The sequence below is a fragment of the Suricata suricatta genome, chromosome 5 (genome assembly GCF_006229205.1).
Source record: "Suricata suricatta isolate VVHF042 chromosome 5, meerkat_22Aug2017_6uvM2_HiC, whole genome shotgun sequence".
In the NCBI taxonomy this organism is placed as follows: Eukaryota; Metazoa; Chordata; class Mammalia; order Carnivora; family Herpestidae; genus Suricata; species Suricata suricatta.
Window position 1 is genome coordinate 125,183,492 of NC_043704.1, and position 27,812 is coordinate 125,211,303.

Genomic DNA, 27,812 nt, shown 5'->3' on the forward strand with positions numbered 1-27,812 from the left:
TATGCCCCGCAAATTCTTCAGTTAATGAGTTTTGTGGGAGGAAGGGTGGTGTCCAAATATCACTGTATTTCTCACAGTGTCTAATCCACAGCTGGGCCCATGTCAGGCACTAACTAACCATCTCTTAATAATGAGTGAGTAAATAAATAAGTGAGTGAGTGCATGAATGGGCTGGCTAAATGGACATTAAAAGAAATGGATTGTTTCAAGAGGTGTAAAAAGTAATAAAGAGAAAAGGTCAGAAGAGTAAGAGATACAGAAATAAAGAAAAGAGAAGAAAATGTGTGGTGAGCTGTGCATGCCACAGGGACGTACTGGCCACCAGGAGTGATCTACTGCCAACTATCTGAAGTCTCTAGAACAGTGGAGCATTCATTTAAGCAAACTATACAGGAGAATGCACTCTTGAATTACACAGTTTAATTGAAAAATAATCTATGAAGGCAATCCTCACTTTATCACATGATTTCTGGGACGCTTCCTTCATTGGGTTTTCTGATAAAGCAGCACTGGTTCTCAAGATCGTGCAGGGTTTCCACCCATCCATCTGTCTGCCCTTACCATTAATCCATCTGTCTGTCCATCTGTCTTTCCAAAGGCATTTGTTGAACCCCAGCTGGATGCACAGTACTAGGTTCTATGCTGGCTTGGATATACCTCTTTGCTTTTGGGATAAGCACAAAAATAACGACTCGGAATCCAGCTCACTCTCAGAGGTAAAACATGCCACAAATGCCCATTGCCTGACACCTTCAATCCTGGGAGGAGGCCTGAAAGCAGAATGGGTGTGACTGCAGCATTGTTCCTTCATAGGGATGGACAGGGAGCCAGCCACACAGACAGACAGAAGGAGCACAGGTGCCTCAAAACTCACCGGCTTGGTTCGTGGTGATGTTGACGGAGACATGCTGTGGGGGAAAGGGACTCTTGCTGGAGACTCCATTGACTGCCTGGATATCGAAGGTGTAGGGGGTGTGGGCCCACAGGCTGCTGATGGAGACACGGCACTCAGTCAGGCCCAGCTGCCTGGGCACAAACTCCACGTTGTCGTCACAGCGGGAGCAGCTCCGACGGTCTGCCCGGCACTTTCTACAGATGATGTTGTAGGTCACATCATCACGCCCACCTGTCTCCCTTGGTGGATGCCACTCCAGGATGATAGATGTCTCATTGACGATGGAGATGACATTGCGGGGACCTGATGGGACACCTGTAGGGAGACAAAAAGGGCCCAGTGAGCCTTGGCAGAAGTTTCCTCCTCCAGCCTCTTTCCTTCTGCCTTTGGTGTATCTCCTCCCCTGTCAAATGCATGCATCACCTCCAGTCTGTCAATCCCAAATCTCCATGCTCTAATCCATTCTGAGAATATATGGTGGACAGAGATGACAACCTGGCCTAAACTTGCCTCTTAGTTGTCCCAGTGGGGACAGTGGCAATCCTGTGTGCCAAAGGAGAGGAGGGTGCAGGGATCTGGATTCAAGCCCTTTGTTTTTCAGAACCAAGCCGCTTCCTCTAGCCAGCTTTAGGATGTAATATATATGCATAGTAGACACTTACTGGATTCCTGTCTTTTCTTAGTTGCTATAAAACTTAAGGGTTGAGGGACGAGAGTGGCCCATCAAAAGCCCCGAAATCCTGGCATCTTGCACAAAACCTCATTCAATTTGGAGTCTGCATGATGTGTATGTGCTGGGGGTATTTCTCTGTTGGGCAGACTACCAGATCACCTGGATAGATGAATATTCACAGTGCCCCAGCTTTGGTGAAGACAAGAGGCAAAGTTGGCTGTGAGGTTCATACAGCCACCATTTTTTACCCCATGACATGAGAAGAGCATAAAAGTTTGTTCTAGACATTCTGCTAGCTGCTTTACACCTATCTACCTGGGAAGATACAATAATTAATTCAATTTTATAGAAGGGGAAACTAAAACTGAGAATGGAGACTGGCTGTGGATCATGTGGTCTCTATGAACTGAACCCAGTATGCAGACCCATGTCTGCCTGACCCCAAAGCTCATACACTTAACAATAGCCCTGTGCTTCCTGCTAGTGAAACCGGTGGTCTTTCCCTACTAAGGAAAAAGCCATTCCCACTCTGGCCTTACACTGGTATGGTATTCCAAAGATTGATGGTCAGATCTGTTCATGGATAACAGGAGATCTGAAAAGACTCTCTCTCCTACCAAACAGCAAGACTCATTGGAAGTCTTCCCAAACATCTTGTTAAATACTAAATTCTAGAAAATCTAGTCCTTTGTAGGAAGGCAACATATCTCTGAATTAATGGCCACAGTGCTAGGCATTTTGAGAATCTCCTGCCCAGAAACAGAACAGATCACAGCCCCAGGTTCCCAAGCTAAGCACTGCATATCCTCAATGTCTAATGATGAAAATGAATCCTACTCAGAAGCCCCCCTTCTGAATGATGGGTGTGCTGGAGCAGCCGCTCTGGATAGTAACGCATTCAGAATTCACACACGTGACTGTCGCCAGCTGAACGAAGACATGTGTAAAGTGGTTCAAGCTGAAGACAGGAATCAAATGCCAACAAACAAAATGAGGGAATAACAAGGTCGGGGGGCACCAGGGGAGGATTCTGTGTTGAATCAGTCAACAGCAAGCAGCTAGAGCAGAAAGCAAATATTAAATTGGATTCTATTAAAATGTGAAAGAAAATCAGTACTGTACTATATAAAGCCCATTAGGCCTGAGCTAAAGCACAACTTTCATACAGGCTTGTAACAAGGCAGGATTCATGAAGCATTTTTACTGAAGTCTTGCAAATAGCATTCTAGAATTCCCAACCCATCTGCCCAGGGATAAACATCCATCTCTTCTGGAATCAGCACAAAGCTAGTGCTGATAGGGTAGCTGGCATGGCCATTGCTGGGTTCTTACTCGGCCGGGGCAGCTTCACCTCGCGCTGCACTATTCATTAGTGTGCATATTGGCCAGTGCCTGTCTTGGACACATTTGTTTGCTCAGACTGATGAGATATGGACCACAAGCTCCCAGTGGTCAGTGACACTGCTCCCTGCCTCAGCAGAGAGCCTAGCCTCTACCACAGACCACCATCTCTCACACTCATCACAAATACATCCATCCAGTGCTTGCTTTCTGCTGGGTATGGAAGGATTCTTTAACAATGGTATATTACTCCATCCTTGGGATGCCAACGCTGGAAAGCAGCCTTGGGTGACAGAGTAGAGATAGGTACTGCTCAGGAGAGTGACAACCCATCCTTCCCACCCTGTGGAGGTCTCCCCATGTCAAATACCTTCTTTCTCCCAAGACCTTAAACTTCACCCTCTCCCCTGGCTCCATCTTCTTCACTTAAACTCCCATAATTCTTTGCTATTTTAAAAGCCAAAGCACTCTCTACCTTGCATGCCATCTCTTCTTTGCCCTTTGGCCAAGCTTTCCAAAGTGGAGGCTCTCCGATATCTTCTCTCCTTGCTCGGCCACGTGCAGCCCAGTTACTCCCCCACCTCTCTGTCACTGCTTTTCCTTTGGCATCCCAACTGACAAATGCAGGGAACACCATTTAGTCCTTCCCTTGACACCCTGAGTGATCACAAGCCAGATCCTGACAGTCACTTCTTCTGAGTCCCCCACAGACAGGCTGGTCACCACAGTGATGTACCATCTCTTTGTCCTCAGAATGTTCACTTCCTCAATATCTTCACCCCCTCAGAGCTCCAGGCCCTGTGGACTCTCCTGCCATAGAGGAACAGCCTTCTTGTGAATCCTCCATATTGCTTTGCATCCCTCCCATCCATTCTCTTCAGCCAGGGTGTGAGTTCTGAAATGTCCATGAGATCATAGTGTTCCCCTGCTCAAACTGCAGTTGTCCAAAAGTTTACCTCCTTTCCACGCCCTTCACGTCCCCATGTAGTTGTGTCACTCATGATCTCATCCCTGGCCACTTGACCCCCTCCCTTATACTGTGGCCTAGAGGAAGCTTCCTGTGCACACTAAACTCTCTTTATGCCCCTGAGTCTCTGCACAGTTTTCTCTTCTGTCTGCAATTCCTTTCCTCCTCATCTGTTTGATGAACTCCTGCTCACCCTCCAAGATCTAGCACTCAGTTCCACCAGGAGGCTTCTCTGATGCCTGCAGTCATGTACTGCCCCGCTTCCGACCTTTGGGCTTCCATAAGCCCATTTGCAGATGCCAACACAGATTCCACTATTGCAGTGTGATATTCTCTTCCTCTGTGTTGTCCTCACCACGTTGTGGCTTCCTGATGGGGGCGTGGCGGGGGCTTGTGGCTGGCTTGTATTCACAGTTCCGATGACCCAGCTCTTTGCTCAGGGGAGGCCCCTTGCACTTGGTTCTGACCTCTGCTCAGTGTGCATGACTTAAGATCAGCCTACCCCATCATGAGATGCCCTGCTGTGGGGCAGAGAGAGGATACAGCTGTGGTAACAGTGAAGACCCACTGCATGTGGCCCTGAGTGGTAGAGGCTTTAGTGAGATACAGGTGGCAAGTGAGGAGTTGGTTTGGAGAGGACTTCCCTGTCCCTAGATCCAGTGGTGGCCCCGGCAGCTGGGAAGATCCCATTTGATGCTGCCCCATGTCTGCTCCTCACTCATAAAGAAAAGTGGCAGGTTTCCAAGATTTTTCATGTTTATTTAGACACAGCCTTCATATAAAGCAACTACTGTAGCCTTCTCTTTCATGGCTCCTTTCCAGAGCAAATGCATCTGTGGGACATGAATGGGGACCTCTAGGGGTCATGGTTATTGATTCTAGAACCACATGTATCTGAATCTTTTCCTTTCAAGGAAAGCTAGAAGAACCCAAATATGTCTTGCTGTGTGTCCTTCCCTACCATGTCCTCAAGAGTAGGAGTGTGTCTTGTTTCAGAGCCCAGCACAGTGCCTGGGCTCACAGTACATATCTCTGGAGATGGCCCAAATCTGGGCCACAAACAATGATTGAGATCCTGTTCACTACTCATTCATTCACTCACTCACTTCTTTAACAAATATTCCTGTGCTATTTGAGGCACTCAGAGGTTAGGGAAAAGCCAGACAGACAAGCTTCTGCTCCCATGGAGCTTACATTCTGGTGAGAGAAAACAGATAGGAAAGAAGGAAACATGGAGATAAATGAGATGATTTCAGATAAAAATAAGTGCTATGAAACAAAATAGCTCCCAGGTTAAGACTGTCTCCCAATGGGGTACCTGCGTGGCTCAGTTGGTTAAGCATCCAACTATTGATTCTGGCTCAGGTAGTGATCTCATGGCTCATGGGTTTGAGCCCCACATCAAGCTCTGCCTGACAGCATGGCACCTGCTTGAGATTTTCTCTCTCTCTTTCTCTGCCCCTCTCCTGCTCAAACTCTTTCTCTCTCTCTCTCAAAATAAATGAATAAACATTAAAGAAATTAAAAAAAAAAAAAAGACTCTCTCCCAACAATGCTCCTGCCCCTTTTTCCCAGGAGGCCTGCTCTGGGCAGGGCAAGCCAGGGCACAGTCTCTGGGTGACTAAAATGGCAATAGTCCCTAGTCTGTGTTCCATCAGCCTAAAGATAAGGGCACACTCCTGCCAGCAGGCTGCTCGGCCTTGCCTGTGCTTGGAGAGTCTGGTCAGAGCATGTTTGGCCTCGGAATATATCTCCCTAGAGAAAGGTGCTAGACCACCTCTACCACTCCAAGCAGCACTCCCTGGGCTTGAAGCCCTACCCCTGTGGGGAGTATCTGTCCAGAACCAAAGCTCCACACAACATCCTCAGGAAGGAGGTCAATTGAGGCAACCAAAAAAAAAAAAAAGTTAAAAGGAGGAGTTGAGGAGGAGGCCAGAGAGAGAAAAAAATCCTTCACCTCGGTCAGCAAAAGTCCTCAGTGTGTGCAGTATAGGGGCTCAGAGTCACAGACTCCTTGTCTAAACTCCCTGCTCTTGCGTCCATGTCCTCGTTTTTCTTAATTACATACAGACAGGCTTTTTGAAGCTTCTCTGATCTGTTGCCACGGTTACTACTGATGAAAGCTTCCTGTGAAAAGGGCTAAAGAAACTCAGTCCTTTTAAAAGATGGGAAAACCACTGAGCTGGCTTAAGTGGGAGAGGCATGGTAGGTCCTGGGTCATGAGGACAGGGCTCTGTGTTTTCCAAAATGTGCCTGAGAGGCTGACTCAGCCAGCATGAGCACAGTTAGCACTGGGACCTCAAAGAGTTAAACAGAAAAGATCCTTCTAGAGACCCAGGATTAGCCCAAGTGTTGCCATACTGAGATAGAATCTCCTGCTTCTTAATGTGATTTGGGCAAGATTAATTTTTTTTTTTTTTACAGAATGGAGAGACAGGGTGGGTGGGAGAGAGTGGGTGAATTTATTTGTAGGCATTAAGCTGGAAATAAGCACTCCTGAGTAATCAAAGGGAAAATCTGCTGAAGATAGGTATGCCCTGAAAGCCAATTCCTTTATCAGGAATCTTAATAAGGCCAACTTCCTGGTCTCAGAACTTAGATGTGAACTTCAGCCTGGTCCATGGTACCAACCAGACAGAGTCCAGCTAACTGTGCCTTGCTGCAGCAGGATCTGCATCCTTGCATCCCTCCCCATGGGGAGCTGGTACGGGTGACAACGGCGATGAGGTGAAGCTTTCCAGGGAGACCTTGTGTGCAGGCTAAGATCGCACTGTTCTGCATCAGGCCAGAGATGGCATCCTCTACATTGTGTGAATAACTGCTTGAAGGATTTGATGAAAGAGAGAAAGAGAAAGAGAGAGAGTGAGAGAAAGAAGGAAAGAGAGACAGAAAGAAAGAAAAAGAAAAAGAGAAAGACAGAAAGAAAGATTTCATTCGGAAAAATGGACAAATGCTAAAACAGAAACATGGGTTTTCAGAGACTCTGAGGGGTTCATAGTTCCTTGAAACTAACCATTGAACCTCCTAGATGTTCACAGCAACCAAGTTCAGAAATATTCTCTTGTTGGTGAACCTTGAGATGGTGAACTTCTAAGCCTTCTGAGCCTACTCTCACCTGAAGTGGTAGTTTTGAGGATTTAATGGGATAATATACCCAAGGAGTTTAGCTCTGTGACTTGTACACAGAGGCACTCCATAAATATAAGTTGCTATTATGATTTGTATTGCCATTATTAGATTATTTGGAACCCTGAACCATTCATCCAATTAAGACTGATCTTGTGCAGTCCCTCATTCCTTGAGCAGAGATCCCATGCCCAGATCTGTGCTAAGCATTATGAAAGCCATGAAGTTACAGAGGCCACAGCCCATGATGCTGGGGAGCCCAGATGCTTTATAGTAACGCAAGACCCCATACCCATGGAGTCCTGGAATCTGTGGACACAAACAGTTAAGGATCAAAGTAAGTAATACAGACACAAAGAGTTACAGATGTCTGGGAAAAGGTAAGATCAATGCAGAACAAAATATTCAGAGATGGTGTCTAGGGGTCTTGTCTACATGTTGGAGCTACATGTATAGACTTGGAAGCTATGTGCTCTGGTCTATGCACTTTAGGGCAACTAATCCCTGCAAGGACATCTAGGAAGGAGGAGAGCCCTAATCTTTGGCATGGGTCTGTGTCTCCAGAATGGGTCCAGCTCTTTTTAACTTCCTTGTGCTCCTGTATATCTGCTCCCTAGCCTCTCAAGAGGTGGTCTGGCTTTGACATGGTATCTGGGTTGCCTGTCCTCTCTCACCCTGTGGGCAGGGAAATACCTCCCTTACTCCTACAGCAAACTACGTCCTCAACTCCATCTTCTCTTAGGAGAAAGGACTGAGATACAGTCTGGGAATGGGCCAAGAAGGACCACTGATACTCAAGATTCTTAAATGTTTTAAGTAAAAAGAATGCAAATATAATGTTTTTGCGGCTGAGCAGAGTCAAGACAGTAGTTTGAAAAACAGACTGCATACTTTAATACGGGCTAAAGGTTAAGAGGAAATGAAGAGGGAGATCAGAAAATGACATCAGGAGTAGGGATGGTGCAAAAAGCATGGTGTGGGGACCCAGAAAGACATGGGTGAGGTGGTCCAAAATAGGTTATCAAAAATGACAGTATTATCGGGACATCCCTTTACTTATTGCTCACCATGATACAAATACTTAAGGAAATATGTCTGAACAATTGAGAAGCTTTCTGGAGAAAGAAGAAAGTCCTTTGAGATTTTATGGAGAGATAGATAGGAGTCTAGCAACAGAAGCAGGCATGGAAATGGAGCTATAGAGGTACGATGAGGTCTTTTATGGAGGCAAAATATGCAGCAAACCAGGTCAGGTTGGTTGTTATGCTTTTGACCTCAATACTCCACAGGGCTGAAAGCAGTATGGGTTGGAAGGTAACATAAGGCAAAAGAGGGAAAATTTGCAATTATCAGAAATGTAGTAGAAATATCAAATAAACATGAAGTTAATTCACATTCAATTGTAGTTCCTTCTTTGGTAACTGGTTATTTGAAAACAATACCAAACAAAGAAACTTCTCTTTATTCTTTAAGGTGCCAGGTGTAACTATGATACTCCCCAGTCTAACTTCAGCTCTCTCTCCCCCTCTCTCTTTCTATCCTGAGACACCAATTCCTCTCTCATCATTCCTGCACTAGGTGTAGAATTCCTGGGAATGACTGGACAGGAAAGCCCACTGTCCTAAAGGAAAGGGTTGTGATGTCATGTACCATGCTGGTTCAGAACCTTGGAGAAGGGTACGTGCCTGCGTGCTCCCATCCCTTTCACAGAGGTGCCCTGAGCAGCAGTGGGGCAGTTCCTAAGATTCTATGTCAGGCACCAATAACACCACAATAACAGGAGTCAGTGGCCGCCAGAGTTTTCAAGTCTTATTGGGGGATGTGGGGTGACTGTTTGAAGACAAATCAGAAAACTACAAGTGATTTATCAGAGACATGGTGCAAAGTAGTGGCATCAAAATGGGCTAGTGAGGCATCCTCCACTCAGTAGTAAAAGCCTAGAAGGGCTTGACTGAGATCCTTACTAAAAAACAAACCAAGAAGTGTCTACAATTTGTGAGTGATGAGCACCAGACATTTGGAACACTGTTTTGCTTAATGTGATGATGGTAGTGTGTCAAGTTCTGAGGTGTCACTTCCAAAGAGGCAGTTGTGCTGGAGGCCTGAGGTAGCAAGGCTGGAAAGTTGAGTGGTGCTTCTCCTATTGCAAGCAAGGCCCCGTGGATGCTCTCCTCAAAATATAGACTCCCCTTGCGAAAAGGATGAGAGGTAGCTGAAACCTGGGGAAATCAGGTTGCTTTATTTTTCCTAATGGTCCTAGATCCCAATATTCCCAGAGAAAGTTGTTTGCCACCTTCAGAACCAGTTTAAAATAAACCCAGGGACATAAGCTTCCTGTGGACAAACACCTGTGCCATCTGCATGGATGTCAGAAGGATAAGACATTGATTTGGTGGAACTTGTTTGCTTTATGCCACTAAGTGAGTGATTAACATTGGCTGTTTTCCTAGAGTAGATTCCTACAAGGATCATTTGCAAGAGCAGAGCTTTGGTTTCCATTTCTTGGAGTGCTATATGGAATTCTGAGTTTTGTTTTAATAATAAACCCTATATACAAAGTACTACCTTAGGTATTTAGGTATGCTATGTAATAAAAACCCTATCTCCCAACATTTGATGAGGCAGGAACTATTGTCCCCATTTTACATATGAGGAAACTGTAGCAGAGACATGAGGGAGCGTGTCATGTGGCTGGTGAGTGGTGGAATTAAGACTTGAGTCCAGGCCTGGCCAGTCTCAAAGCTCATCCTTAGCAACTCCTCCACTCAGGGTGGAGGCACCTAAGGGTGTAAGGTGCAGGAGTAATGCAAATGCAGCTGGGTGCTGGGGTGGGGTATGGGTCTCTCAGGATGGCAGGAAGCTCTTGTTCCAGAGCTGTTTCAGTGGCTTCCCTATAGAGACAGAGCAGCCGTGGTTCCAGCACGACTGAGCAAGTCTGCACGTGTTGCTCATTAGGGTCTTGGAAACACTGGGCCTGTGCTCAGGCAATTCTTCTAATCATAACAGTTAGTAATAAGAAGAAATGATTAGTCAAAACAAGGAGGGACCCTGCTGAGAAAGATTTCGGGAGCATCAGAGAACCTAATGTTACACATTTCACCAAACAGCAATGTTTGTAGAAAGTAGTTCTTATTGCTCCTACTTCAATGGAGCTAATTGCCTGGAAGAGAGTGGGTGGGTTTCACTTTCTGGGAAAAAAGATGGCCCCTCTACCTGGCCTGACCTGAAGCCCAAGTGTTCAATTTCTACAAGGCTGCATGACCCCTGGAGGACGTCTGAGATGTCTATACCTGGAGAGGTGGCTTATTTCAGTAGGAATGTCTCCCACCACTGCCTGGATAGGTGGGTATACAAGGTTAATCTTCTATTTGTGGCTCAAGGTGAGGCCAGAGAGAGGGAAGCTTTGACAGGACTCTTTCCTGCACCTTTCTTGGAGACACTTCAAGTCAAGGAGAGCTATAGGTCATGTCATCTTAGAGATGGATTTCAAGACCACTTTCCCAGCCTTGCAATGAGGCTCAGTGGCCTTGTGGAGTGGTGAGAGATGCACCAGACTCACAAGGGGAAGAGCAGGCCTGAGGGCCAGCTTTGCACAGGGTCTGCACCATAGGCAGGTCACTTATAACTGTCTGAGCCTCATTTCTCATTGATTTTGACTGATAGATCTAGACATGTTTACTGAGACCCTCCTATGTGCTATGCCCTATGTATAAGGTTATGGTATAAAAAGTCACTGACATCTGCCCTGAGAAGTCCAAAGTATGCAGAGGAGGTAGGCACCTGTGCTACAGCCACACACACCACTGATGGACAAGGCTGGTAGAGATGCACTCCCAGATTTGTGCATTATTCATTCAATTTTCCTTGGGAATCCACCGAAGGATCTTCCAGGCACATTCAGTTCTAAAAGAAACTTGTGTGCCTCTCTCCAGGTATAAAGAGAAGATCCAGGTTCTAAAGAGAACAATTCAAGGCCCAGGGAACAAAAAGAGAAAATTAAAAAGTAGGTATTCCTCCCAGAAAGTTACAGGTCATCCAGAGTCAAATCCTCATTCTTACACTTTATAGACACACTTATTCTCAGAACAGAAAGAAAACTTGGAGATTATGGTGTGTCCCTGGTGGTGAATGCCCTCTACAGTCCCTACCTGGTTGGCCAGCCTAATTTTTTTTTAATGATTTTTAGTTTTGAGAGAGAGGGAAAGAGAGAGGGAGGGGACAGAGAGAGAGAGAGAGAGAGGAGACAGAGAGAGAGAGAGAGGAGAGAGAGAGAGAGAGAGAGAGAAGGCATGTACAGTTGGGGAAGGGGCAGAGAGAGAGGGAGACAGAGGATTTGAAGCAGGGTCTGTGCTGACAGGAGAGAGCCTGAGGTAGCGCTCAAACTTGCAAACTGAGAGATCATGACCTGAGTCGAAGTCAGATGCTTAAATGACAGCCACCCAGGTGCCCCAACCTCTGTTTGATTTTTCTGGGGATGGGAAGCTCACTACTAAGGAGCCATCTCTTAACAATAACCAGAACCTATTTAAAAATATAATGAAAAAAAAAGTACCTAGTCACAATAGCCACAAACCCCATAAAATATCTAGGATTAAATCTTACAAGTCCTGTGTAACAATACCTCTATTAAGACAACTATAAAACTTCACATAAGGGCACAAACTTAGACTTGAATAATGTGCTCCTGGATGGAGAGATATATCATAAAAATGACAGACCTTCCCAAAGCAATCCGTATATTCAATACAAACCCAATCTCAATTTAATAGGATTGCTTAATGAAATGCGCCAAGCTGATTTCACAGTTTGTCTTGAAGAAAAAAGTGTTTGAGAATGGGCAAAGCATTTTTGACGAATGGAAAATATGTAGGGGTTTGATTTACAAGTTACTGAAACATTTATAAAGCTACCATCTTTAGAACAGCTTAGAAGTGATGCCAGAACAGAACATTCTCTCAACAGGAAAAAATAAAGGTAAGTATGTACCAGGCATTTAGTAAATAATAAAAGGGATATCTCACTAACATGAGGACAGGTGGAGTTGATGGAATGTTATTTTTAATAAGATGTAACAAGAACATCAGTATCACATCCTACACAAAAAATAAATTCCAGATGGAGGAAGGAGCCAAACATAAACACTCTATAAAGAATTAAAGGAAAATACAGGAGACCGTTTTTATACCTTGGAGCAGGAGGATATACACCAAACCCAGGCAAAAAGTCATATGTAAATCCCCAAAACCAAAACGGAAAAGATGGTCAGGTTTGAGTTTTAAAATTAAAGATGTCAATATGACCCAAACTCCCCACCTCACAAAAAACTATACCCGTAAATAGAGTTAACAATAAGTGGAGGACTGGGGCAGGGGAGGGAGGACAGAGAATGTCATATATAATTAATGAGCACCTAGAAATCAATTTTTTTAAATAGAAAAAGGGCAAGGGTTATGAACAGTCAGTTCCCAGAAGACAAAATAAACAGGTCAAGAAACATATGAAAAGTACACCCTAATTTATAAATTGGAAAATACTAGTCAAAAACACTGGGAGATGAGTCAAATTGGCAAAAAGTAAAAGCTGGCCCAGGTGTGGAGAATTCTGCAAGGCACACACTAGGGGTATAAACAGGGTGAGTCCTTCGGGAGAGCACTTGGGTAATACTGATTGGCTTTCTGAGTGTGTGTGCCCACCAACCCAGCAATTCTATTTTTAGGTGAATTTCCTGCACAAATACAAGCATATGTGCCCCTCCAAGGTATGTCTGAGCATTTTCGCAGCAGTACTGTTTATACTGAGGAGAGGAAGGACGTAGCCTGAACACCCACCCACGGGGGCTGTGTGCCTCCCCACCCGATTCTCTCTTCCCCAGTCTCACAGAAGACAGGCTTCCCAGACACTAGAGATCACATGATGAGTCCTAGCTGATGAAATGTGATCCTTCCATGTCCCAAATGGGGTGTCACTAGATTGATGCCATGCCACCTCAGAGGTAGAGGGTCTTCCTTCCTAAGGGAAGTAGCCTAGCATTGAGGGTAAAGAGCTCCGAACCCTGACAGTCAGACCTGGGTGAAATCAGGCGCAGCCACTCATTAATGTGTAAGCCCTTCTGGGCCTCAGTTGTCTTACCTATAAATTGGGAATACAAGGAGTACCTATCTTATCTTCTGTGAGACTGAGAAGATCCATGTCAGGGGCTTGACACTCTGCCTGCCTCACAGGCGCTAAGACCTCGGTCAGAGCCAGCTATTATGCATGGGTGTTCTCGCTCTAATCAGTTGTTGCCAGCATGGTGGAGCACCATGACACACAGCACGTGAGGTCTACTCAGAAGAGACCTTGGCCCCAAGTCCTGAGCAGGGGCTTTAGGCACAAGCACAAGCCTCTTCACTGAGCATGAGCACAAAAACTGCCCTTCACTCTCAAGGAGGGCAGATCCTCACCTCACACACTGTTCCCCTTTGCTGGCCAGCAGACAGCGTGCTCTTTGTGGGAATCGAGTGGCCCTCCATCTGTGCTCATGAGCACCGTCAGGGCTTGGCAGTGCCCATCGTTTCCCACTCCCGTTGGCCCACTTGCCCCCACCAAACCACCCACCTTCTGCGTATGTGTGGCCCAGCAGAGCCAGCCTATACCCAGCTTCATCTCACTACCCAGATGCCATTAAGGCCTCACTCCAGATGGCAACATTGAATATCCTTGGTCCCATTTCCAAGGTGAAAAGAAGAAAGGCCACCTTGGGCATCTTCTGCAAGTCTGAGCCCATAGCCATGCAGAAGGCAGCATACTGCTATCACCACTGCCCTGACCTTCTTTCTACAGAATGGGGTGGGATGACAGGGGGACCTTTGTGTCCAGGCAGCCTCGGGCCCTCTGCCCTTTTGCCTCTGAGACAAGTCACTCTTTTTGATGTGTCTTCAGAGTCAGAGCACTCCTGACTGAGTGGGCTAGAGGGTGGCCTCCGGCACAGGCTAGAGGGAATGCTGGCCCTTCCAGAGGCTCACCTCAGACTGAAGCCTGCTCTTCCTCTGCAAAGTCATTTGTGATCATTTATCCACAGGGGCGTCCAGTCTTTAAGCCCACAGCCCACCCCACATCATAAGAGTTCTCAGGTGTCTGGCTCCAACTGGGCACTTTCCAGCCAACAGTGTGCAAAGTTTCTCAGAAGACCTGACACAGTTTCAAAATAAATCACTACAAAATGCTGGCATCCCAGCCCTATGCCACACATAGTTCAGAGAGCATGCGCATACCCAATCTGACTACGAGATCCACTTTTGTTCATTTTGCCTACCTTCCCACACAATTCAGATGCCCCCTTGGTAGGCCCACAAGCGCCTCTTATACACTTCCCATTATGGGAGATCACTAATTACTCAGGAGGCATTTGCTCTATGGACAATGTTTGTAATCTACACACTAAGTTGAAACTGGCTTCCTTCTTCTAAATCTCTGATGAGAGTCGAAGACACCTGTGTGTCCCAGTCTTTGTCAAACACAAATGAGGCCATCGTGATATATGTGAGTCTCCAGTTCTGGCATCCTTGCCACATTCACATGTGTCACCAAACTACGACATCTGGAAGGTCACAGTTCTGGATTGAGAAAGGATTGGCCGATATCAGATTTCCAATAAGGCAACTGGAAGGTCAGGGAATGAAAGGGGGTGGAGCCAGGGACACTCTCAACCCCTGTCATTATGGAGTTGAGGGTAGATTCCGAAGCTGGCTCTCAGGGTCAGTGGTCAGTAGCAAGGGGGTAGAGTGGAACGATATGGATTCCAGGGCTGATTGACAGTGGTGACCTTGAATGGTCACCATAGAGACAACACCAGATAGAGGTCTAGGAGTGAGACGCATCCGAGACTCCACCATGACATGCAGGCTTGGCCTTCTGGTGTCAGAATTTGATTAGAGTCTGATACTGAATAATATGGATGGAAGAGGGAAGAGTGGAGGAATTAGAAGGCCATCTGGGGACCACCTGTGAGGAGCTGGGGACCAAAATGGTCTGCACAAATGATACATAGATTTTTAATCACATTATGATGGGGTGGAGACAGGGGTGATGGTGTCACATTTCAGCCAACCTAGAATGGATCTTCAGGAATATTTGCTCTAAAATGCCCATTTCCCTCACACTTTTCTTCTCTTCTTATTTTGGATTATGCAATTTAGATATGACCCTGACTCACCTCTTATCCTTATTTATAACCACCAAAATAAGGGCAATCATTTATGGAGCACTTACCATGTGTCTTTGAGCACTGAGGTATTTTACATATGTCATCACAGTGGGCACAATAACAAACTATATCTTCCTTTTATTAAGAAGAAACAGGGACACCTGGGTGGCTCAGTCAGTTGACCGTCTGACTTTGGCTCAGGTCATGATCTCAGGGTTTGTAGGTTTCAAGCCCTGCATCAGGCTCTGTGATGACAGCTAGCTCAGAGCCTGGAGACTGTCCTCAGATTCTGTGTCTCCCTCTCTCTGACCCTCCACTGCTCATACTGTCTCACTCTCTCTCTCTCTCAAAAACAAATAAAAGGTTAAAAAAATTAAAAAAAAAAAAGAAATAAACAGAGGTTCAGAGAGGTTAGATAATCTACCCAAGGCCACACTGCAAGAGAAGGGTGGGGCCAAGAGTCAACCCCAGGCTACCTGATTCCAAAAGCAGGACTCTTTTAACACTCGAGTGTGTTGGGCACCTACTATATAAGGTCATGGAGATGGTGAAAAAAAAATCATATTAGCATGTCAATGAGCTCCTGGTCCAGTGGACAGAGAGCCTTATACCTGAATAGCCCTAAGTGTAGAATATTTCGAGTGTACAAAGCAAGGCACCTTTCTTCCTTACTGGGGACGAGATGAGGTGGTGGCAGAGGACAAAGGATTCAGAGTTAACTTTTTCTGATTGTCTTCCTTTCTGAGGCAGAGAACTGGAGCAGGGAAGACTTAAGAACCATGAGCTACAGCTACCATTAAGTTTCAGCATGCATCCCACACCAGCCCCACCTGGGACTGGAACTTGCAAACTTGGCATCAGAGCCATTGCTTGAAGACTGCCAAGGAGCATTCATGACACAATGGGGTCCCAGAACCATGGCGTGGACAGTTTCATTCCACATTTTCAAAAGACAGAAGAGAACTGATTATATTTTACGCTAATCCCCGCCTCCTTCTGAAGCTTTACAGTTAAATGAGTGCTTTGTGGGCCTCCAGCAAAGAGGGACAAGAACCAGCATGTGCCTCTAAATATAAATCAGGCCAAATGACATTGTTTCTTTTTCCAAATGTTTATGAACCTATGGAGAAAAAGACTTTAGAGAGCATGCCTAGATTTCAGCCATGGTAACTTAAAGAAAGCTCACAAATACTTGTGGACCAAAGGAGGAAATGTTAGCTAAGTGATAATGTCGGTGCTTAGGTTTCAGCTGCTTTGAAAATAGCATCAAAGTAGGGTGGGTGACTCTAAGAATTGTAAGATAAAAGTTATTAACTCTAATAACAATAAGATGAAATTGCTTACTTTCACTGGGTGTTTCCTGTTTGTCAAACAGTGTTCTAAATACTATTACGACATGTAATACCCCTGAGGACACAGTGAGGTAAACACCAATATTCTACCCATTTTATAGATGAGCAAATGAAGACACAGTGAAGCCATGTCACTTGTCCCACATAACACAGCCAGAAAGCAGCAAAGAAGGACTTGAACCCAGGCACAGACTCCAGAGCCCTCAATCCTAACAACTACGCTAACACTTCTCATACAAAAGATGATAAAAATCAGTATTCAAAATAATCTAGACTCGAAAGTACACTATGCCTAACTAAATCCACAGAACAATATTTCTGAAGTCATATTCGTCAGTGTAGCAAAGACCCAAAGGAGCAGCATTTCCTGAAAGGACAAACAAAACCACTGGATGTGTAGTGGCCACAAGTCTGGTAGGAGCTAGGGCATGGGTACTACAACCACAGCGAGCAATCCACAGTATCCCAGACACAGGAGGAGGGGGTCTGTCACTCTTCCACTGATCCATGCTCTCATGTGAGGGTCACATGTTTCATTCTGGCTACCAAATCTTGAGAGTTTTCTTGATTAATGTGAGAGATTCAGAAAAGGCCAGCTAGGATGGTGGAGTTCAGGAAATCACGTGTTTTGAGGAACAGACAACAGGTGTTTAGCCTAAGGTAGGTGATTCAGGAAGGATGAGGAAGTCATCCTTAAACACTGCAACTGCTGGCCTACAGAACATTGGTCTTCAGTGGTGGATGAAGGGTGAGGAGAGGAGGAAGGCAATACCCAACTCAGGGGCCAAAAGATTCCTTGGTGATGGATGATGGCTGCCTGGCAATGGAATAGAGCTGTCTCGCAAAGCATATCATCAGCTGTCTGTCATCACAATATTCAGGTTGTTGGAGAGAAAGGCTGATACTGAGGAAGAATTTGGGTGGCAGGACCTAGAAAGCTGCTCTGAAAGTTAACCATCTGTGACTCCAAATGCCCTCATGATAAAATGCCACAGTAGAAACGTAGCATGTCTCTGGCTGTCAGCTTAAAACTTAGAGCTCTCCAAAGCCCTCCAAAGGGTTATACCCACTTGGGTCAACAACTGTGAAAGGAAATTGTAGATGATAGAAGTGTGGAAGTGTGTTTACACAGACAGGCAGCACTGACCCTTCCAGAAATGGCAGTAACAGTTATAAATAGTATTCAGCTTGCTGTCATAGTCCCTCAAATCTGCATCCAGGTGGATGACCAGCCAAATCCAGGCACCCGGCGACACAGCTTGTCCTAGCACTCTTGTTCTCTATGACCTCTGTCCAAATTCCATCTCAAGGAAAACACAGGCAACCTCCCTCTAAAATACACAGATGATATTTTTTTATGTGCAACATGGATCCTATATCAGAGTAAAATCAAGCAGTCTTTTACCTATAGAATATGATACACAGTGTATCTCTTACTAAAGCTCTGGTAAGCCATGGGTAAAGGACCCTCTTCCAGTATATTGTAACTCCTACATTCAAAGAGTTAAACAGTTTTACAGATCATCCCTAAAGTGGGCATGTAGACAAGCAAGCAGTCCTCAATTCATGAAACTGAATCCCTGACTCAGGTGGCATGTTTGTTATCCTGGGGGTAGGGGGGACTCCCTGCCCTATTGGTCTGCTGTGGCAGCCCCAAAGACGTCCTCTTGGCCTATTTCCTGTTGGATGGGGTGGAAGACCAGCTGAGTAATAAGTCCATCACCCATTTATATTCTCTCCCTGCCCAATCCTCCATCTGAGCTCAGGTGAGTATTCCCCATCATTCACTTTCCTTCTGCCTCAGTTTCTCTCTCAGCCCTCCCTGGACCTGCTCTAACCAGGCCATGTTCCTTGACCTCCACCCACTTCTGTTTCCCAGCATGCCCGCAGCCCCAGCTGATGCTGTGCCGGAGGCCTTAACACTGCTCCAACCACCCCAGAGGGAGGAAGAGGTGGACACTGAGCTAGAACAGTGGGGGTGTTCTGAGAACCAGTAAAGCCTTCCCTTGAAACACACAACCACTGATGCACACTCCCACATTCACTCTCATGTCACACCCCACCGCCGCTCTTCCCCATGCAGCTGTCCGCAGTCTGTCTTTCTTTCTCCAGCCTGGTACATGGGATACTAATGGGGAGGGGCAGGCCCTGTGGTTCCAGTCTGCAGAAATTCACTCAGTGGCCTTTCTCCCCCAGGAGCCATAAAGCAGAGAACAGAGAAACTCAACCTAATTTCAATGTTCTCAAGATTGAGAATGCTTCAGAATCACCTAGAGGGCTTGTTAAAACTAAGATCACTGCCTCCCCACCCCTCAACCTCTCAAGTTTCTCATCCAGTAGGTCTAGGGAGAGGCTGAGAATCTGTACCTCCAGCCAGCTCCTAGGTGATTTTGAGGCTCCTTGCCCAGCGACTGCATTTAAATACCACTGCTGTGGGGCACCTGGGTGGCTCAGTTGGTTAAGCGTCTGACTTTGGTTCAGGTCATGATCCCATGGTTTATGGGTTTGAGGCCTGCACTGGGCTCTGTGCTAACAGTTCAGAGCCTGGAGCCTACTTCAGATTCTGAGTCTCCCTCTCTCTCTGCCTCTCTCCCTTTCCTTCTATCTCTCTCTGTGTCTCCCTCTCTCCCTCCCCCTCTCTCTCTGAAAAATAAATATTTAAACACCACGGCTATAAAGAATAAACCATCACAGGTGATCTTGTAGAGCATGGCCCAGCAGGACTCAAGACTGGTAGAATAAGGTTTATGGACCTATATCCTTACAGACGTTAAGTCCTTATTTTCCTGCCATCCTGAGGCCCTTCCCACCCTCCAGGCCCTGGCACCCTCCTCCAATCCATTCAGCCTGTCTGGAAAGACCAGGGTCTGGGAAACGCCACACTTTGAAGCAGTCCATTCAAGGAGCATAAACCTTGTGCCTCGGGGACGACCCTGCTGCCCCGGGATGGTTGCGATGAAAGAGAGGGAGCCCCTTAAAGGATGAAAACAGGAGCTTAAGGATAAGAAACTGAAGTGTACAGAGATAGAGGAGGGAAGACTGGATTCCTATCCTTCCTTGTAGGAGGTCAATTCAAGAATGAATTACTCCCATGGACAGCAACCTCCTAAGAGCTATCAAATTTTAGATCTTACCACATGTGAGTTCATGGCATTGGGGGCAGAGAGACCTGAGCTTTCATCCCAGGGCCTCACTGACATGTCATGTTATTCTCCCACATTCCTGCTGTTGGTTCCATCATGCCCGGTTCTACTGATAAGAAGGTCCTGCTCACATGGCTGCACTAGGCACCAGAGCCCCTGCTCCCCCACTCATTTCCCAGCCCCTGTATGTGAGTCTGGAGGGAGGGCAGGGTGCTCTCCAGGGGACCCCAGAGGGTTCACGAGAGGCGACAGGGGAAGGGCCCAGAGGACAAGACAATGATCTCTGAAGCCCCTTCATTACATTTCTATGATCAAAACTGCGGAGGGAAACCCATTGCATTTGAAGAAGAAATAAAGAAACAAGACAAGCACTAGCTTGTCTCTGCGATCCATCAAAGTTTCTTCCATGTGGGTGACAGAAAAAGGGTTTGGTGGTCAGAAATGTAACAAGGTAATTATTTTTACACCAGTCCTTCTGCATAGTTTTTCACAGACAGCAATTTTATAAGGCATAATTATCTATTTTTACCTGCTTCATAAATTCCTCCTTTCCATTTCGTCCCCCAGTAAACTAGAAATTATTTAAAACCGAAGATGTTCATTTTGGCGCCTGGTTTCACACTGCTGTGCACGTCCCCATGTGTTCCTGGCTTTCTCCCTCTCTGCTGACCATGTCATGCCTGCCGTGCCATCAGACCCTCCTGTGAAAAGAAGCATGTCTGACCCTGAGGACTCAGTGGGCCCTGTTCCCTCAGACCGAAGGCAGGCTTGTTGGCCATCTCTCCTGCCCAGTTTCTCAGCCCCCCGAGAAGCACCTGGAGTCTGGGATGCTCAGTCTGCACCTCCCTCCTCCTCCCACAGTGCATCTGGTCTTAGTGGCCATAACCTCACTTGTCTTCATCAACCCCTTCAGGCCACACAGTGGATTCTGCTGTGGTGTCCAGAGGCCGTGTCAACTTCGACTCTCCCTGGAAACATCACTTTTATTTTTAGAACTCTACCATGCTGGAAGCTTCCGTATCTGCTATAATCTTCACACTTTCCAGGGATGTAACCAAAGCATGTTCTAGCATCAATTGAATAGTTTACTATGAACCAGGCATGGTGCCAAAGACTATAAAACTATTTTGCTTAATCCTGGCAGAGGTGTGAGGATGATGAGGAAGGAAGAAAGGAAGTGGGTGTCCACAGAGCAGCAACAGTAACATCATCACACTCAGGGAACAGGGCCCAGGGGGCCCCCTTCTGGGACTTCAGAGTTCACACCAGCCCCTGTGGCACTGCCTTGGGGTGCACCCAAATCCCTGCTGAGTCAACCTTGTCAAGGACAATGCTAAACACACAGGGCTGCCAGGGACTTGCAGATGTCAAGGGGGGGTCCTAGGATTTCCCAGGAGAATAAAAAAAAAGAAGAAGAAATGCCCACACAAGGCTACAAAAGCTACCATACACTCTAAATGTTTAGAGTAATTTAGAATAAATTAACACTTTTAATGCTAGAAAACTGCTATGAATACATATCTACCAGTCCCAGGAGACCAACAGGATTTATTAAAAATAATATTTTAATGCACTATAGGTATTTTGGCTTTGTAAAAGAACACATTTTAAATCGTAAGATTTTTAAAAAAAAATATTTCAATATTGTCAGTAAATGAGTGTGACTGATGATAGAATCTCCTTTAAAGATGATGGCAACAGGACAAGCCTGAAGCTTTTCCAGACTTTGAGGCCTGGGCTCTTGAACATTCCCAATACTGTCCCTGTTGCCCAACACCCACCTAGATCCTGAAGGTGCCCACTGAGTGACAGAGCTCCCCCTTACCTGGGTCCTCACTGGGTCCCAGGGGGTGTTGTTTCCTGACTGGATGGAGAACCACACTTGTAAAAGTAAACCAGCACCTGCACCCCACTACCCTGGCCTCTCCCAGGCTGGGCCCAAGCCTGGCTGCCTTGCTCCACTTGAGGAACCATTCAGGGCCCCCAAGGCTACAGTGCAAGGCCATGCCTGGCCTCAATGGTTCCAGATATGCTCTTTCTATCTGAAAAATTATTTACTGTGGCAATGTGCAATGCCTTTTTAAGAGAACAGATGGCACCTCCAATTAGAATGCTTTAAAAGGAAACCCTAATGAGATTATAAAAGCCAACAAATTGACTTTTTCATACAGTACTTCCCTGGCACACAATAAATCAAATATATAATGAGGCTCAATAAAATAATGGGTTTATTTACACTTGTTTTGCCTAGTATTGTGTTGCAGCCCGGCCTGGCCTCTGGGTCCCTTACTAAGTGCTTGCCCCTGCTGATCAGGACCAGGGGCTGGGTAATGCATCCATGAGCTCATGGGGCCTGACCACTACAGACAAGTGTGGCCATAATTTGGCAATTTCTGATCTGAATTGAGTGCTCTACATCTGGGGGCATGAGAGCACAGAACCACATAAAAGAACGTGGTGACACATATGGGCAAGTCTATCATTCATCCCCACTCTGGATAAGGTGGGGAGATTGTGGTGGGGCCACAGGGAGTGTGCAAGGGGTGCCTATGCCCAGAGCTAGCTGGACCAGAGATGAGAGAGAAAAGCCGGTGAGGTATGATTTTAATGAGGTGAACTCAGGACATGAGGAAGCACAGTGGAGTGTCTAAACTGCACTACACTACACTACACTACACTACACTACAGAATGGAAGGTCTACAGTGTGCAGACTGAAAGCTTGGGGACATTGCTATTTATTCCAGGAATTGGTCCTATTGGCTCAAGCACACCAGGTTAGGTAGTTGGAAGATGAAACCTTGAGAGATAGACAAGGGAGGTGCTGTATAGCAAGGAGGACAGCCCCACAGTGGCATTCTGAGCATCTGGTCATTGACCTACCATCCGTGTAGGTGACCTTATCCAGGGGCTGGATGGATTTACAGGGTATGTCTGCTGGAGTGGGAAGCTGGAAGCCCAGATTTCTATTTCCATGAGTTGAGCTGCAGTGGGAGCCTGGCCAGAGAGAGAGAGTTCATGGCAGAAGTAAACGGGAATGTTTTTAGGAGGAAAGCAGTGAGACCCTGGGCATATGCTTTGGCACTCATGGAGACTAGTCCTTGGGATGAACATCCAGGCAGCAGTGATTCAGCTTCTAAAGAAGTACATTAAACAATGTTTCACGTGCTCACAGAGACTCACAGGGGAACTTCAGAAATCAGTAGAGATGATACCACCACAGGAAGACAAGGACTCTAGTCAGCAGAAATGGAATAATTTCTGTTCATGTCAAGCACTAGCGAGGGAGGTCTGGGGAAATTCAGTTTACAAGAGGATGAGCTTTTCCTCAGCTCAAATCTATAAGCATTGATCGATCTCAGAACCTTGATCTAGAAGACACTTTCATTCCTTTCCCCAGAAAAGATTACATACACTGCAAGGCCAGAATTAAGAGAGTCTTCTATACAGAGCTGAGTCATTTTTCCCATCCATCAAACTGCAGGTATATATGAAGCATTCCCTCTGTGTCCTTCTATCCTGGGGGTGGGGATTTGGTTCAAAGAGGTGAAGGGAAGTCTAGAGAGTCAGACAACATCATCTAATGCAGAAGAAAGTAGTTGCATATCTAGAGGCTAGTCTGGAACATTGACTTCCAAATTTGAGGAGAATACTGAAAACAAAAAATCATGCACTTTCATACAACACATAGGGGAATGGGAGCAAGTTCTCTAAAGCACTGTGTGCTTGTCTCCCCAGGATTATGGGGGAAAATACTGAGACACCCAGGGAGTGGAGTTGCCACTCATCCACTTTTGGCAAGATGACTGCCCTTCCCTCTACAACAGAGAATGGGAGAGCAGTGAAGCCCAAGCATTAGCTCCAGCCCATAGAATTTCTGCCTTGGAGATCCAGGCTGCAGCCCAGCCTCTGGCTTTATCATTTTGCAGGGGCACAGGTGCTGTACCATACTGGGCACTGGAAGGGACACAGGGAGATGAATATCTGGTCCTGGCACACAAAGACCTTTCTTTGGTACGTGAGAAGGCAAATTACAAAATAAATGGGCAACTAGTAAAATTACTAGACTTTGAGAAGAACCTGGTCACAGAGATACAGGAAGTGTAGTGAAGACAGAGAATATTCTCAGCTGTCAGGGCCTTCCTGGAGGAGGTGACTAGGGATTATTGCAATAGAGTAATGGATCTTGATTTTGCACTCAAAAACTCTTGAGGTTGGGATTTTTAACATCTGGTGGAAAAAAGTTGTCTTGCTTTGACGGAAGGAAAACTCTCCCATTTGGGAGAAAGAGGTAAGAAAGAACATAATAATCTCAAACTTGGGCTATTAAGCAGAAAGGGGTCTGCATGCTTAGCCAAGGAGCTGTCCATTTCAGCACCACAACCAGCATTTCTGCTTTGTTTTTAGTCTCCCCTGCCCCAGGCCTGCCAATTGAACTGTCAGGGAACCAAACTCAACAGCGCAGAGTTCTTACTAGACACTTACTAGTACATGCCACTTCTGGGGGATCAAAATCCGCTCGGTAATAGCCGGTCCGGCAGGTACAGATGGGAGACGCCTCTGAAGGGGATCGGCTGTTGGAGGGGCAGTGGGAGCACCCCTCAGCTTCCTGGCTGGCCTTGAACATCCCGGCAGGGCAGGCTGGAATACAAAGAGATCATCTGAGAATTAATGGAAGACTGGCAGTATGAGGCCCTACCCTGGATGTGGAAAATGAAAGATTCTGCCCCTCAGAAAAGGACACTGAGATACCTCCTTGCACAAAATGAGCATTTCAGATTGAGGAGACCCTTATCTAACACTTCCAATTCTTCAAACATCCTTAGTGAAATATACCTTCCTGGTACCAAAGGCTTCTCTCACTTGAACAATATGAATAATGATTCTTCCCTTTCAGGTGTGTCAAGAGATTTAATTGAGAAAATGAATCTAATGGTAGCTCACTGTCTGGGACATAAGTGCTTTATAAATGGTTATCCCCTCCCTCTTCCACCTGGTTAACAACCAGGGCCTTACTCTAAACCACTCATTGAAAAAAAAAAATTCTCACCTGATAGCCTCAGATGGAAAGGGTTCCTGGTTTACTACAATGGACTGGTTCTTAATGGACATGGTTCTTCAATGTCATGTTGCAACACACATGAGGGACACTGTGAGCTGTGTTAACAGAATTTGTTATGAATGATGGTAAAGAGCTGAAATTCATGAGTGATTCTTTAAAAAGAAATTAAAGTGATTTCAAGGTTACTGGCTTAACAACATCATTCTCCCTTAATTGCATTTTGAAATGCTTGGGGGGTATGACAAAAAGAAAAAAAAAAGGCTTTTCAGGCAGTGCACCAGGGAATATGTCAGGCACTTGGTGTCATCTATCATGTACATTGCAGTGGAAAAGGTCTGGAATGCCTGGTACAGCACAATGTCCGCTAGAAGTACCTCATATATGAGGCATTTTTTCTTAGTTCTCTGTGTGGTCTGGCTGTGAGAAGCCATGCCTGAGAAGTCTGTCTCCAGGCCATCCCTAAGGCTTTTTACATGCCTCATCTACAGAGACTCTCTGCTCCAGACATCTGGTCTCCTCCTTTGCAGATTCCTCAAAAGACGACTTCTGCCTGTCCTACTTCCCTTAGGGCTCTTCCTCACCACCACAGCTCCAGACTCCTCTTGTCCCAGGAAAACCTGCTTTGACTCTCCCTCCTTTGAGACAGACTAAAACTTACTGCATGGTCAACTCATTTGACTTCCTCACTAATTCATTCAATAAACATTTACTGCGACTCTTGTGAGAATCTGATCCAGGGAATTTAGAGAATAGCGCCTGCCTGCCCTCAAGAAGCTCTTGATCTAGTGTAGTCAATTATAATACAAAATGATTGTCACTGTAACAGAAGTACCTTTATAATGGCTTCTACTTACACAAAGCTCATCTTATCAAATATATTGTTCCCTCCGGAAAGTACAGAATATTCTTTAATAATAGCAGTAGCCACCATCTGTTAAACATTCTTGTTAAGTGCCTTGCATGCATTACTCTATGGGGTAGCTATTATTATCTCCATTTTGCTAATGAGGAAATTGGGACACAGAGAGGTTAAAAAAGTTTCCCAGAATTACACAGTGGGAGAAATGATAGTGATGATATATGTATAAACTATCTGAAAAATACCCACAGGTTTTCTACAAGACAAGAAGGAAGAACTACTTCCGATGCTGGGAAAGTTTTTGCACTCTTTGCTCTCTGAAGTGATGTACAGGGTTTCAGTTATTCTGGAAATGCCCTGGGGCAGGAGCTCATCTCTGGTGAGAGGTAATTTCTGAAAGGGAATGATCTGGAATGGCAATGCCCAAGAGTATTCCACAGAGTCCATGTTCTTTGGGTTGTTAACACCTGTTACTTACAAAAGTGTTGTTTGGCTAGATATTTTGAAAATGTGCATTGAAAAAGTTACTCTCATTTCTTATTACAGAATTTCTCAGAACTTCCAAAAACGGAATACAGGAACCTGTTTTCTCACCAAGAAGCCCTATTTTATAAGGCATCCCCTGAGATTTAATTTTCATGGTACACTCTAGCATAAATCTTGTCTAGATGGTCCAATAAGATTTCTGGTTGTAACCCATGTGAAAATGGGCCACTAGCCTACCCGCCTCTTAGCACATTAGAAAGAAACATCTCAGTAGAAAGAGAAAAAATTACATTTTTACTAAGGTTTCAACAAATAAAGTATCAGTGGTGTCCCTAAGTGGCAAGGCAAACCCAAAGTATCCTATAATGTGGTTTACTGATCTATCTTTCCATTTTCACTCAGTAAATTCTCTCCCTTTCTTTCCTCTTTTTCCCTTTCTTCTTTCTACATCTCTTCCTTATCGCCTCTGAGAAGCATTTGATCCTTCCATTGTAAATCATCCAGGGTTGTTGGGCCATTCAGTTCTGGAGCTGTAGAACACAGAGAAATCCCAGGCCTGTGCTGCCCAAACATGCCCTTTCCCTGGAAATTGGGGGAGGGGAGACTGGTGAATTGATTGTATTCATGGGTCCCTTGCTACACTGCAATTTTCTTAATGTATCAGTCCAAGAGGAACAAGGTGTTTTCACTTTCTTTCCAGCCTTTAAAAGCCTACTTGTTTTGCATTTAATAAGTTAACAGCATAAATAATCATCCTGATATCCATAAATAGCAGAGGGTTTAGAAAGTGCCTTCCTTTGAGATTTCTGATGGAAGAAACTCAGAACTGGGTACGCTATAGTCTCTAGATTCTAGGAAGTCCATAAGGAGAGAAAATGGAGTAAAGTAGATGCAAGCTGAACTTTAAGGAGAACCGCTCAGAGAAAGGTTGGGGTGAGAGGTCTTAGGAGGGTGGGGACTCCATCCTTTCCAGGAGAGTGAACACTGGGCAGTGATCACACAGTCCTGGGTCCCATTCCTGGCTCTACTGGTTCCTAGCTAGGTGACCAATGGAAAGTTCTGTAATGCTTCAGAGCCTCAACCTGCTTGTCTGTATTAAGGATCTGTAAAAAAGAAACTTAACACTTCTCCCAACTCCCACAGATCATTAGAATTTAATAAACTCAAATATGAAAATGTGCCTAGCATTAATAAATGCTAAATAATGCTACTTTCCTTCTACTACTGCTTACCCACTCCCTGTTGAAAAAGAAGTTTTCTTTGCAGGAACTTTTAGAATTCAGGATCAGAATATAAGTTTGGAATTCCAAAGCTGGCAAATCAATTACGGAACCCAAGTGATGAATAGGTTTCTGCACATATTATTTCAGATTTGTGTAACAGTGAAAATGTGAATCTGTGTTTCAGATGTGTTACATCTGAAAATGTTTACATACAATTATAAAATGAATGAACCCCCTTAATATTTAGATTCCATAAGTTAACATTTTAATAAAACCTGGGTCTAGGCATCCCCTAATTTATAAAGAAGCAACATTTCTAGGTTCAGTTATTAAAGTTTTAGATCATAACTTGCAAGCATACTTGAGCTATATTTTCTCATAGAATTAATGCTTTAAATAATGGTTAAAGTGCCGGGCTAGTCTACAAAGCCTTTTTAATTCATCTTGTATCAGATACCACTAATAAGAAACAGAAGTTAACAACATTGTTATTTTACTAGAA

The 27,812-nt window shown here is 45.3% G+C and overlaps 1 protein-coding gene across 2 annotated transcripts in view; it reads right to left on the reverse strand.

The window, feature by feature from the left end:
* The window catches only part of EPHB1 (EPH receptor B1), a 414,308-nt gene that overhangs the window by 115,075 nt on the left and 271,421 nt on the right, over window positions 1-27,812 (reverse strand). For both annotated transcript variants that reach the window (XR_003908874.1, XM_029940232.1), the window contains exons 4-5: window positions 24,166-24,321; window positions 875-1,210 (exon numbers count right to left, since the gene is read on the reverse strand). Coding sequence is in view for 1 of the 2 variants with exons in the window: in XM_029940232.1 (XP_029796092.1) it covers window positions 875-1,210; window positions 24,166-24,321 (492 nt within the window). In the remaining variant the exon portion in view is untranslated. The remainder of the gene's footprint in view (window positions 1-874; window positions 1,211-24,165; window positions 24,322-27,812) is intronic.